This window comes from Diadema setosum, chromosome 10, assembly GCF_964275005.1.
Source record: "Diadema setosum chromosome 10, eeDiaSeto1, whole genome shotgun sequence".
Classification (NCBI taxonomy): Eukaryota; Metazoa; Echinodermata; class Echinoidea; order Diadematoida; family Diadematidae; genus Diadema; species Diadema setosum.
Window position 1 is genome coordinate 34,681,909 of NC_092694.1, and position 14,046 is coordinate 34,695,954.

Below are 14,046 nucleotides of genomic sequence, written 5' to 3' on the forward strand. Positions count from 1 at the left end.
ATTTTGTAATGTTTGACATATGAACTTATATTGTATGTGAAAAAAATGTATTTACAAGTTCTGTTTTAGATGGAAAAAATGAATGAATGAATGAATGAATGCTAATAATCATCTATCATTTGACATTATAGAGAATATTGATACCATTATTAGATGATAATGTTTACACCTGAGTAAAAAGGGGCGGTAAATATGACGTAAAGCTCAAAATAGTATTATGAGTCTCTAATCAAGTTTGACACATTTTTTTTTTTTAGTACAATATATGCCTTAGTGAACATTCTTCCTTTGAGCTTGTCTGTTACATCAGCTGCAGTGAATGCATACATGCTTCCAAAGAAAATGGAAAAAATGTATAATAAAAAACAACATTGCCTAATAACGTAAATTACAGAAACGCAAATAGGTATAAAACAACAGGCAATGGAAAGCAACTTTGACTGATGTTAGTCCTTTCACAATGAAAATGTTAATACATATTTCTTCATTCACTGTCATTTACAATTTTGAAACGTATTTGAAAAAAAGAAAAAGAAAATGAAAGTAATCTTACAGCGTGCAAACTTAAAAGTAGTTATGAGGAATCAACGTCACTTGCCTAAGAATATATTCATAACGATATAATTTGAAAGATTATTTCGTGAGTTCACATCTTTCGGATCATGATGCAATCTAAATTGTGATATCAGAATGTGTTCAACAGACATGTGCTGATCGGATGGCTCGTACTAAGATCATCAGGAGAGAAGATTGTTATTGAAAAATTTTATCGCAAAACCAGTAAAATCTTTTCTTGTCAAGTTGAAATAGCTGCGATTAAAGCTGATAAAAAAGCTACTAATAAAAGAACTAATAAAAAAAAAATAGGAAATTTTTCATGTAACTTCAAGAATATTCGTCGCTATGTTAAAATGTACCATGTGAGGTAACATTGAAACGGCTTTAAATTACTCTATAAAGATGGACTTACTTGGAAATGTTAAAAAAGTCGCTTATGAAATTTAACGATAAATCTCTTTATTTCTAAATATCACTACTTCCAAAGTTCATCTATTGGCTGTGTTAGTGAGGCTGCCGAACATTTCGTCTACGCGCACAGTGCTATATTCGTCACAATCTTTGATTGCATCTACAAAAGTGGTGTACTATTCCTCAGTATGCACTTCACCTTTGATGCTTATACATCACCTGTCATAGCGTTTCTGGATTAATTTCTAGGTTGCCATCGCTTTTGTGATCTTTATGGTACCATATTGTAGATTACCATCATGGTCTGTTACACGGCCGAGAGCAGCTAATTGCAATATTACAACGAATGCCACGCTTCGTTCACTGTGCCGCAGTGCTCTCTGAAACTCTGCCTCGACGTAAAGCGCTGGTAGTAATTCGCCAATAGAGGGCGCTTGACTAGAAAGAGTCTCTCTGCCTGACCAATGAAGACGAGCCGATGTAGAAGAACAATAAGATGGATGTCCGGAAGTGTGATGTGGTCTGCACACAGCCAGTACTCTTGCCCTCCTAGGTATGACATATTGCATAGATAAAAACAGAAAGTTCAAACATGAAAGGGAAGAAGTAATAATTGAGATTAATGCAGCATTCGCAGGTAGACGACATGGAATAAACGGAGATGATGTAGTTTTGGTTTAGATGGGGTTGTAAAAAAGTTTATTATTATTTTTTTTTTACATAAAGCCTCTTATAAAATTCCAAAGAGCATAAAACTCCAAGCAAATTTGCCAAGAGAAATCCAAAGTTTGTTTGGTAAAAAAACAGTTTTGAGATATCCAAAAACAGAGAGGTAATGATAATAATACATGATAATAATAATAATAATAACAATAAATATAATAATTATTTATAGTATAATAATAATAACGATAATAATAATAATGATAATAATAATAATGATAATAATAATAATGATAATGATAGTTTATGTACCTATTGTCTCACGTGACATACGTCAGTTTCCGCAACTAATTAATTTTCTGTTATCGTAACTGTAATATTTTGAGTTGACTATGTTTATATACAATAATTATTTACGGACCGGTTATGTCCATTTTGATTTTCCCCCTTTGTATTGTTAATTATGTATATTTATAGGATTTATATTTTTGCATATGTATTTATCATTATGTATATTTTCCTGTTTTTTTCTATAATATTGGATGTGAAATAATCATGATTATGTTGGGTGGATTTAATGCAATTTATTGGTAGTGAATTTCGGTAGATTCGTATAATTGAAAGAATGATTAGAGTTATTGTGTGTGTGTGTGTGTGTGTGTGTGTGTGTGTGTGTGTGTGTGTGTGTTTCTTAGGTTAAGTGTATGCTGATATAAGTTCATTTTGGTGTTTGTTTGTTTTTTTTTCTTTTCGTCCTGAAACAACTGTTCATGTATCATGTTTGTGTGTAAATGTACTTGTATACATGTATATATTTGTGTAACTGTCAATTGTGGTGTGATGGACCGGGTCCACTGTATTTCTTTCCTTGTACTTACCTGCCTGTGGGCAGGTAGTATCCTAGGAATATTCATCACATGCTTTAATTTGCAAAGGAAATAAAGTATGTTATATATCAAAATGTATTTGGCATTTATTATTGTCTAGATTGTTGTGTGTTACTTTTCAAAATTTTGAAAGAGAAAACAACTTAATGACAAAAGTAGAACAATAGAATCAAGGATACCTGATGTTTTCTTCTGTTCTTCTAGCACAGTCTCGATTTCAGCAAACCCTTTATCCCACAGATCGAGCTGCTTCAGGAGCATCGCCTCCTTTTTCGACGGCGGGAGTGGTGGAGGTATCCGGTCAATGAAAGCCTGGGCGACCTCTGCTAGGTCCGGGTGCTCGTCTTTCAGTCGCAGGAGCCTAAGTTTCCTTCCTTCACCAATTTCTGATAGGGAGAATCGAAGAAGTGATAGTGTGTGTGTATGATATATAATGATTATATAAATATATATAAGTGTATACATTAATCATTTATATCCCAAGATATATCATTCCATCAATGAGCGAAAAATATGAAACCAAATCCGACGAGATGTTCTAGAGGTATCCTTAAAAATTTACTAGGACCTAAAATACACTCGTGGCCCCATCCTCCCTCTGAATGGTAGATTATAGTTCTTTAACTCTAGTAAAAAGTCTTTAAAATTAATTCCAGTTTAGAATGAATTCAGGTTTCAAAATTTTCGGTGAGATAATGGAGCAACAAATTGTGCAATATGAATGGGCATACCATTCTAAGAGAAGTGCAAGACTTCAAAATTTATACGATGAAATGACTGAGATATCCAAAATGAAACAATCCCATAATAAAAGGTGGGACTCACATTTTAGGATCGCTTTGTTTTACTTTGTTTTTGGATATCTTAGTCATTTCAAAACCGATTCACATCAAATAAACTCTGAATTACCCTTATTGTATGCATTTGATATTTTGTGTGTAGTTTCATAATTTGATATCTCCCAAAAAGTTAACAGCTGAATCCCAAACTCTATCAAACTATACCATTTTATTTAATGGGGAAGACTAACCATGGAAACCATGCAGTCAATTCTCACGTAATATGTCTTGCCTAATAGAATATCAGAGCAAAGTTATGATAGAAGTAATGGTGATTATGGTACAAGTAACGCCAATAATTATGATAAAGAGATTAGAAAAAATCATCGATTACTTTCCAGAATACGAAGCCTTGTTTCCTCTGAGAGAACAGGGTTTTGGGCGAGATGGGGCACCGTCATAGCAAGCATTCGCGGAACGATGACATGAAGGGAGTTGACAAGTTCCAGCATCCGATCGAATCGTACCCTGAGCTCTGTATTCTCATCAGGAATCAACTTCGGCTCTACTCGAAGATGATAAAAAAAAAATGAATAAAATGTCACATCAGGATTAAACGCCAGTTGAATGTGGGTTATGGTGGAGACACGAATCTTTTGATAATAATCTTAACTTCCAAGCTTCCGAGTACAAACAGAAATATGGAACACCCCTCTTTTCTCTGTGGACGCTGCTGTAAGTTTTTAACTTATTTGACATAAATATGTTACGTTAAAGCATTTGCAATGTAAATACACACACACACACACATACATATATATATATATATATATATGTATATACATATATATAATGTTTTTATGATTAAAAAAATTATATTTATTACTTGTTATAAAGTACAAGAAATTAAAAACAGAAAATCACATAATAATGTAATGCTACAGATACTATTCCTTGAATTTAAAGTCCTGTGTACCACGAAAATAATAAATTATGGGAACAGATCAACACTACAAGCAGTACTTGGAGGTTGTCATGCAAAACAAAACAAAACAAAACAAAAAACAAATAGAAAAGTATATACACGAAGAGAAGACGCAATATTGTAACAGGAAGAAGAGAAAATAGATAACAGCACAGGAAGAGGAGAACGAGGAACGAGGAGAAGAGAGGAGGAGGAGCGGAGAAGGAAGAGAGGTTTGTGAACGCGCCACTACTTTGTCAGGACAAATGAAAGAACAAACATTATTTCACAAACAATCTGATATATGGAGAAAACAAATATTACTTTTTCAGTTTATATCTAAATGTCAAAAAGAAAAAGAATTATTTGAGATGTCATCCAGGCTATTCCAAAATCTAGGTCCATTATAAACAAAATTTGTTTAATGTATTTTGCGTATATACAGTTCTCACCATTGGGGATAATTCATTAGATTGTGTTGTGGGACAATTGTGTATTGTGACTATTTCGACGAAATAAATTATAAAATATTGTAGTTAAAATATTACAGTTATTATCAAATATGAACAGACCAAACTGGAATAAATAGACATTTGTTATTTTTGAGATTTTATGTTCAGAAAACATTGCATCGGTATTCAAATTCATGAATTTTTTTCTTCGAGATGTTTTCATTGAAACTGATTGATAAATTGCCCGACATCGATGTCAATAAGCACTGAACTGATCAGTGTTTAAGTAGTAGTCCTGACAAAAGAAGTCATGGGCGTACATACTCGAGCAAGTTTCAAACCTACGACGTCCTGATCTCCGGACAGGCGTCATTTCCACTATGCCACCGAGCTTCCGCCCGAGAGCAAGTGTTATCCATACATTATTTTTATATTTTTATATTTTTATCTTTTCAATTTCGACTTTAAACTCACGATGAAGTCATGATGATCAACTATGGAAATCACGTGTATTCATATGTGTTTGTAGATGCAGCTGCACATTTACTATACTTTTGTATTATTGTTTACATTATTTTGTATCAGTGGTTCATGACACTTCGCCTTCATATGTACAAATGGATTATCCTATTTTGCAATTGTTTTGAATTATTTGGATATGGGAACCAATAAATGAAAATGAAATGCTTTGTTAAATTTTGTTGATAAAGTAGCACATGCTTTAGATAATCACTCTCATATGATTGGTATCTTCCTGGACTTCTCCAAGGCCTTCGACACTATAAATCATGATATTTTACTATACAAGTTGTCTCACTATGGTATACGTGGGAAGGCCTTGGAGTGGTTCAGGAGTTATTTAACTGATCGCAAACAATATGTTTTTTTGAATAATCATAACTCTGATATGAGAGAATTTAAGTGTGGCGTCCCACAAGGTAGTTTGTTGGGCCCGCTGCTGTTTATTGTTTACATTAATGATTTTTGTGTTTCTTCCGATGTTTTATCTTTCATACTTTTTGCCGACGATTCAAATGTATTTTATTCGCATGAAGACCCAAACACCCTTGTGCAGACAGTTAATTCTGAGTTAAATAAAGTATGTGAGTGGATACGAGCAAATAAGTTGTCTTTAAATATCCAAAAAACTAAATACATGCTTTTCAGTAATACTTTAGATAATTTGAATATGGATATTTGTTTTGGTGATGCTGTTTTAGAAAGTGTTTCCCATATTAAGTTTCTCGGAATTACAGTCGATAATAAACTCTCTTGGAAATTTCATATTGATAATGTCTGTAAGAAAATTTCACGTAACATAGGTGTTATTAATAGACTAAAATTTTCTATTCCTCAACATTCGTTGTTTACATTGTATTCATCTTTGATATTACCCTATTTGAATTATGGAATTTTAGTGTGGGGAAACACTCATCAAATATTATTGGATAGGGTTTTACTGCTACAAAAGAAGGCTCTTCGCATTATTTGTAACACCGTTCCATATTCTCATACAGATCCTTTGTTTTTTCATAATAAGATTCTGAAAATTAAAGATTTGTTTTTGTTTCAACTCGGGCAATTTATGTATACTTATAATAATAACTGTCTTCCGTCTATCTTTAACTCCATGTTCATGCGCAACCGGACATATCATGGATATCCAACCAGACAGTCAAATGAATTTCATTTACCTTTATTAAGAACCGTGCTTGCTCAACAAACTTTTATTTATGTAGGTCCAAGATTCTGGAACTCCCTTCCCATGGACATACAAAATGCACCGTCATTGAATTCTTTTAAAAAGAGATTGAAGAGTTTTCTTTTGAAGTTTTATAATGCAACTGAATAAATATAATTCTGTAATGTATTTTCTTTCACTATAGGCAGCATTCTCTTGAGGCATCGACCACTTTTTTACCGCGTTTAGTATTTTTGTATTCTTCACGTGCCCTCACGGTTGCAGTCTGTTCCGCTGGAAAGCAGTTCAACACTGTTTCACTCTCGAAAACGCGTGGCTATTTGTCTCTGTGGGCTTCGCCCCTTGGTGTATGCATCAAAATAATTTAGGTTTTTTCTCTCTCTTTCTCTCTCTTCTCCCCATTTTCTGTTCCCTATTTTCACACTTTTGCTTTCTTTTTCTTCTTTCTTTCTTTCTTTTTTTTTTCTATTCCCGACTTTCCCAGTTTCCCGCAATCTTTGTAGTTGTAAGTTTTTCACCCCCTTTACTTCCCCTCTTTCCCACTTTTCCCTCAGAGGTGCCCACATGTTACAAGCATAGTCTTTTGAGTGGGTACCTCCACTTTTTTTTTTCACAGAATGTATAAATAGAGTGTATGTTTCTTTTTGTACCAAACATAAGGACATGAGCATGTTGTTATCCCTGTCTGACTATGTATATATGTATGTATATAATCAACGACTCGCATGCCAAATGTATCATATTGTTTTTTTGTACATTCTGTTGGAAAAAGAGTGAAAAAATAAAGTTTGAAGTTTGAAGTTTGAAATGAAAATATCATGGTCAAACTCACAAAGAAATTGATAATAGTAATAAAATATAGCTTCTGATCACAGAAAGCAAGTAGGCCAAGTAATAACACGCCTTACTCTCTGATGGAAGCTCGTCGATGAACTTGATGATGTCACTGGATTCCCGGATGTACTCTCCGCCGTGCTCCAGGGTTGGCATGCTACCATTGGGATTGACCACCCGTAGGTAGTGGGGGTCGTACTGGTCTCCTGCTACTATATTCAAGAGCCTGCTTCGGTACTCAATACCCTTCTCAGCGAATGACAGACAAACCTTGCAAGGAGAGGGAGAGGAGGAGAATTAAAGAGGGGGTGTATGTCTTAAGAGACGGGAAGAGGGGTGGGGGGGGGGGGGAGAGAACAGCGCTTGGCACAAACAAATGACGAGACGTCCCACTACTGCAACCGCTTTGCCGCAGATAATTTCACTTAACTATTCTCCATACCACAAATATACCTGATCAAAGAGTAGACATAATTCACAAGTTGTTCTAATCATTATATCTTGTTTTCACCCTCCGAGAGTAATGGCGATCTACATGTATTTATTATCAAATCGGCAATATACATGTCTGTAACCATATGTTTGAAATCATGGTAGAGTATAAGGTCATTGTACCTTGGAAGTATGATACGGGAATGGGATCTAACGAGATAATGTAAGATTGCCTTTCCGTGCCGAAGTATTTCATTGTCTTTTTTTTAATGCAAAGATAATGTTTCAGAATGATCATAATTTCATAATTTCATAAAATTACATAATCACAAGAGTCATGTATTGCACTGTGCGGTATTGAACCTACATGTACTATATATCATGGTACATCAAGGCATGTACACAATTATTTTAATAACGTGAATAATAACAATGTTCTCTTGGTAGATCCTGATGAAGGTCATGACTACAGGGGAAAAGTAGAGAGCGACGTCCGCCTCAAATTTGATTTCTTCCATATAACAAGCTTCACAATGAGAAAACGTTTCGGTCAGGATTGATATCTCGCATTTAAGATATAGGAATATATAGTCTATTCGCGTATTAACAAACACACACATTCAAGGTCTCTGTCGTAGTGATCCTCGGTGCTCACCGGCCACCAAAAAAAGAATAAAAAATAGTAATAATATATATATATATATATATATATATATATATATATATATATATATAGCGAAAACTTTGAGCAAAGAAAATGGGTTTTGCTCAAAAAACTTTGCTCAAAGTTTTCGCTATTTATTATTACAAATGTTTCTGGTCAGTTTTTCCTTCCTTGTTTCAATATATATATATATATATATATATATATATATATATATATATATGTGCGTGCGTGTGTGTGTGTGTGTGTGGCCCGATCGGGAGACTAGCATACTCTTGCGAATTTTTGTTTTTCTCAGTTCTAGCTGCCGCCACCAAGGGTTTGCCAGATCAGTTCTACTCTTAACAGCCAAACCCCGTCTATTTCAGGCCAAATTTGGCCAAACTATTCTTTTTTTTTATTATACTATAAGTGGGTGTGGGTAAAACTACAGAGGTGATTCATCTACTTTTCTCACGGCACTGAAACCTATTTGTATGTCCATGCAGGGAGTATCTAACAGGAAAAAAAAAAGACCTCTCCTGTTTTAAGAGGTGCCTGTCAATATACTGTTTCAATTTTGCACATGAACTCACAGTTTACTCATGACCTAGAATACACATATTGCTCATATTATGTATTTTACTACTTCTAACTGATTACTATGGGTTCAACACAGGAACCACCCAGCCATAAGAAACTCACAAAGCAATCCTTTCACATTACCTGTCTTTGGTTACTGGAGAATTCAATAAAGTTTGTTTACAACAGTGGCATAAAATATATTCCATTTTCTGTCAAGACAAAAGTGAAATATTACCACATACATGAGTACATACAGAAGTACATTTTCAAGACATATTGTGACTTAATTCTCAGTGGGTTTTAAGCAAAAAAAAAAAGATAAAATTTCAAACAGTGGTAATGAACATTACTTTTACTACAATAAGACACTTCTGTAGCTATTTAATCTGATTTTGAATAAAAGGATGAGGTCTGGAGAGGAGGTGGAAGGGAGTGTGTGTGATCTTCACACACTGTGCGCATGATTTTATGACTTAATTGATTCCTGCACAAGGTTTTAATCATATCAGAATGTATATTTCACTTGAATTTCAAAACACTGTTGAAGGGTATTGATCTTCACACGGTGTACATGCGACCTTTGACTTCCTGCGCATTAAAAGCACAAGGGAGATTATGTGACCTTCACTCACTGCGTGTGTATGTAATTATGTATTTTCCAGCATAAGTGTTCATTACGCATGTTTACAACTGTGAACGATGAGAAATGCTTTGCTAATCAGTGACACAGGTGATCTTACTTTGTAAAAACCTTTAGTGAAAGCAGACAGACCTCTCCTTTCCCTTTCTCCTTTCAACTATCCTGTCTCTATGCAATCCCTCCCTCCTTTTCTCCTTCCGATGTGTATTACATGTGATATGTACGGGGGCTGCACGCAAATCAAGCCACGCTTATGCTGTAGCCCCACAGTATTATTCATTGTTAACATTGGTTAATGTCTGTTGTACGTTTTGCTGCAGAAGCAATGAAGAAAAAAATATTCTGTGAACAACGTATGTACAATGATAATACAGAAAACAATAAATCAAATCAAATCCAATTTCAAAGCACTGCGCTGCAAACCGACATGCGCTGGGGAAGGGGTTCTCATGTAGGCCTACAATTAAAATTTTGTGACACCAACATGACCTTAATTGCCAATTCACTGTACACAAGGTACACGTATATGTAATGGATTTATCACATGCTCCTTTTCATAATCATGGACGTAGTCGTAGACTAGAACAGATGCAATTCAAATGATGATATATTTCATTCCTGCGCATTGGAAACAGCTTGAATACACGCAGCAGAAAGATTTTCGAACAGAGCATATTCCTTGTGGACCCTGAACAAGTGCATCAGTAACTTAATAATAATTATGCGTTGAATGATGTTTTCCCGACGGAAGTATAGCTACAGAGTGGCATTATTTTTTTTTTTAATTTATGATCTATGAATTTTGATTATTTTGACTAATTTTTATAGATTTGCATTATCAATGAATCTTAAATTCTGTGTAGAAGTTTTGAAGCCGCCTTGACAAATAAAACAGAATCAGCATCCAGTGCCAGTTGTTGAGAAGTCACATTTTTAGTGCGTTTGCATAATTAATGATTTCAAATGCTATGTAAAAGCTTAATTGGCATCCCACCAAGCCATTCTGCCATCCTGTATGTCTATCAGATGAAATATAATCAAAATGTAGTGCAAAATAGAGAAGCAGCTCTTGTGATTTGGGGGAAAAAATGCCCACATTTGCAAAATGAACGAATTTCAAAATTCTGTGATGTTTTGACGCGCCCACAAAAAACTAGGAGATAAAATCAAAATCAGCAAAGAAACAGGAAAGTATATGTATACAAAATTAAATGTGCCTAAATTTGCATGATAAATGAATTTCAAATTCTTCGCAGGAGTTTCGACTTCCCACCATCAAAAAAACAAAATCAAAATCTTCCCCCATATTAATTTGCTATATATTCAATGTCAGAAATGCAAAATTACATTAGACCCTATAACAACAATTACAATAGTTGAACATGTCGCGTGACGGCATACTTACGCAATCAACGTGAGGAATTTTGAGCTTCAATTTATTCAATCTTCCTTATCGTCGTCGCTTCGTGTCAGTTATAAATTAGACTCCTACACAGGAAGCTACTTTGATAAAAATCAGTTTTGGATGGCTGGAATATCCAAAAACAAAGTAAAACAAAGCGATTGTAATAAAAGGTATACGTCCAACCCTTTATTAGGATCGTTTTGTTTTGGATGGCTCAGCCATTTCAAAACCAATTTTCATGAATTAATCTTTGAAATCCCCTTAGAATTGTATGCTCTGTACTATTTCATAAAGTGGTTTCTTGGTATCTCGCAATCTTGGAATTACATGCTCCTTCACATTTCCTATGAGGTTTCTCATTCTCTCTCTCACTCTCTCTCTCACACACACACACACGCACACACAAATAGGAAAGAAACCCGAACTTTGGTTTCAACCAATGCTATACAATCCCTTTAACCATTTTGGAATTCAAAATGGCGGCCGACCCAGTGGTCAGATCTTTTGGATCCGGCAGTTTTTGAAATCAGCGCCCCAAATAGCCCTTCATGCAAATTTTTATACTTTCCTCCGGATGTGAGCATCTTTTCACATATCTGCCCCACTAATACGCACACTTCAAAAATGCGAGAAATTTAGATAACGATCGCAGAATCGCGATTGCGTGCAGATTGTGGATTCCCAAATTTACTACATCACGCTCGATAGTAAGTCATTACACCGCCGCTTTTAGTTGCTCGTAGATTTCTAGTAGGGCCTAAATCTACTCCCCTTTTTCATGCTCTGTACAATCATAATCCAAGAAACTTTACATGAGGGATATAAAAACAAATACCTTCCCATTTTCGCATCATTATCATGCATACATGTAGTTTCAACCATTTCACACCCTCGAATAAGTAGGCTTAGTTTATTAGTATCAAAGTTCTTTAATCATTTTATGGGAGAGTGGGGAAAACTGGGACGCGGGAGAAGTGGGACGCCTCTCATATCTCTGAAAAGTTTTGAACTATAGCTTTCAAGTCTTATCGCCTGTTAGACATTTGACACCAGATTACAAGCACATGGTAACTGCTCTGCAACAACTCTGCGGGTTTTAATTGTGAATTATTTATCAAACACTTTGTGTGTGTGTGTGTGTGTGTGTGTGTGTGTGTGTGTGTGTGTGTTTTGCATTCAGTGTGAAGTATTTTCTGAATTTATCGTGCAGTTTTAGCAGGCACTTAGCACTTTCCAATAATCTGCATTAAAAGATTTCTTCTCTTCTTTTTTTTTGTGTGCAAAAGTTAGCTATATTTTAATGTTAGCCGCCTCTGTTTCGATTTTTTTTTTTTTGGGGGGGGGGGGGGTGTCCCATTTCTCCCTGTATTTTAAGATATGATAAAAAATATCAAATATTTTTTTATTTTCTTTAAATTTCAGATTCTTTTAATCACCTTCTCTGATGAACCAGAATGGATATATAACGTTTTGGGATGAAACTCTTCATGTGCAAATATTCAAACACTCACACACATACCGCCTACTCCCGCGCGCGCGCACACACACACACACACACACATTACTATATTGCTTGTAATATTGTCTAGCCTATAGCTCCTGTTTTTTCTACTTCATCCAAACCAATGTCCCATGCACTTCTCCCAGGGGATGGCTCAATTCTCGCCGTTCAAAAGCCTTTTTAAATCAATAATAACACAGACATGAGACTTTTAGGATAATTAAATGAAGTAACAACCCATCATGTGGCCTAGCATCAGTAGTCTTTGGGTCCAAGATACGAGGTGCCCCATTCTAAATATCAGAAAAAGTTATAGGAGAAAAATTCATCAAATCACAATTTTTGTCCCACTTCTAATGTTTTATTGAGTGATTTCAGCTTTATGTTTTTCTTAGTAGGAGGGCGGGGCACCTATTAAAAAAAAAAGATTAATTTGATGGCCACCAAAAATATTTTTTGCGTTTAGCCTTGTAAATGCACACACACACACACACGTACACACACACACACACACACACATTAACAACAAAACATAATTTCATATTGATAGATATAATTTGCATATACGCAATACAATAATATCGCCAAAGAAAATGATGATAATGATGATGATGATAATAATAATAATAATAATAATGATACTAATGTGTTGTTTACCCAGGGTAGCCTCTTCAGTGTTGCCACTGCTCTACCAGAGGGCCCTGCCGTTATTACTACCCTATAGCGTTGCAAGGTTTAGTTCTCAAACAGAACACACGGGGATATTTTCATGTTATGATCACATTTTTTTTTTTCATGGTTGTGCCTTGATCTACCAAAAGAAGAAAAAAAAGATGGAGAATTATATGAAGAGTTTGTTCGCAAAAACCGATAAGTCCATATTTGCCAAATGGAGATATTTGCGATTAAAGGTCAACAAAAATAAAGAGAATAGTAAGAAAATTTTTGCTCCTTTTGACCATAACTTCAAAAGCGTACCTTTATATGTAGTGACCAATATATCATTTAAAAGGTATTATTTTGTACTTTATGACAGAGACCGTACTTCAAAATCTTCAGAAATGGACTTAACGGTTTTTGCGAACAAACTCTTCACATGTTAACTCCTCTGGAAAACCAAAAAGAAAAGAGCTTTCAAAATTGAGGGACAGAGAACGGTTTTACAAGGGTACATATAGATATCAGATGAAGTTTAGTTATTTTCAATCACGAATGTTAGTCAGAAATAGCACCAATTAATCATTCACGAAACCTCTCTGATTCCTTCCCAAAAAAGAAAAAAGAAAGAAAGATTGACATATTTCCCCCACGAATACTTTACCAGTGTACACCATGCAAAGTGGACTGGATTAAGGCATGCGTGTAGTGAGACGCACTTATTATCGTAATTTTAAACTAATTCTCCATCTATTGACTATCAATGAACTGGAGGACATGTTAACATGGTGAAAAAATGGCACTTACTCGCTGACATAGGCCAGAAATCGTGGCATGGTACAAAAGAGGTACGGTAGAATCCATGGCGTAGTCACGAAAAATTGCAAGCACCAACTGGTATAATTATTTGTACAGTATCAAACGAATAACACG

The 14,046-nt window shown here is 35.0% G+C and overlaps 1 protein-coding gene across 1 annotated transcript; it reads right to left on the reverse strand.

Annotated features, from left to right (window-relative positions):
- Positions 1-1,306: 1,306 nt before the first annotated feature.
- On the reverse strand, positions 1,307-13,977 carry LOC140233962 (ganglioside-induced differentiation-associated protein 1-like). The gene is made up of 5 exons (XM_072314049.1): positions 13,921-13,977; positions 7,325-7,520; positions 3,693-3,863; positions 2,699-2,905; positions 1,307-1,518 (listed from the first exon to the last, which is right to left on the reverse strand). The coding sequence occupies exons 1-5, from the start codon at positions 13,975-13,977 to the stop codon at positions 1,307-1,309; spliced, it is 843 nt and encodes a 280-aa protein (XP_072170150.1).
- Positions 13,978-14,046: the final 69 nt, after the last annotated feature.

Excerpts from the sequence above, each read along its gene's own strand:
- LOC140233962 (XM_072314049.1), bottom strand. The coding sequence starts at position 13,977 with ATGGATTCTACCGTACCTCTTTTGTACCATGCCACGATTTCTGGCCTA. Across the intron at positions 3,864-7,324 it reads CGACGAGCTTCCATCAGAGA|AGCCGAAGTTGATTCCTGAT; the intron begins GTAAGGCGTGTT and ends ATCTTCGAGTAG. Across the intron at positions 1,519-2,698 it reads AGAACAGAAGAAAACATCAG|GAGGGCAAGAGTACTGGCTG; the intron begins GTATCCTTGATT and ends TGTCATACCTAG.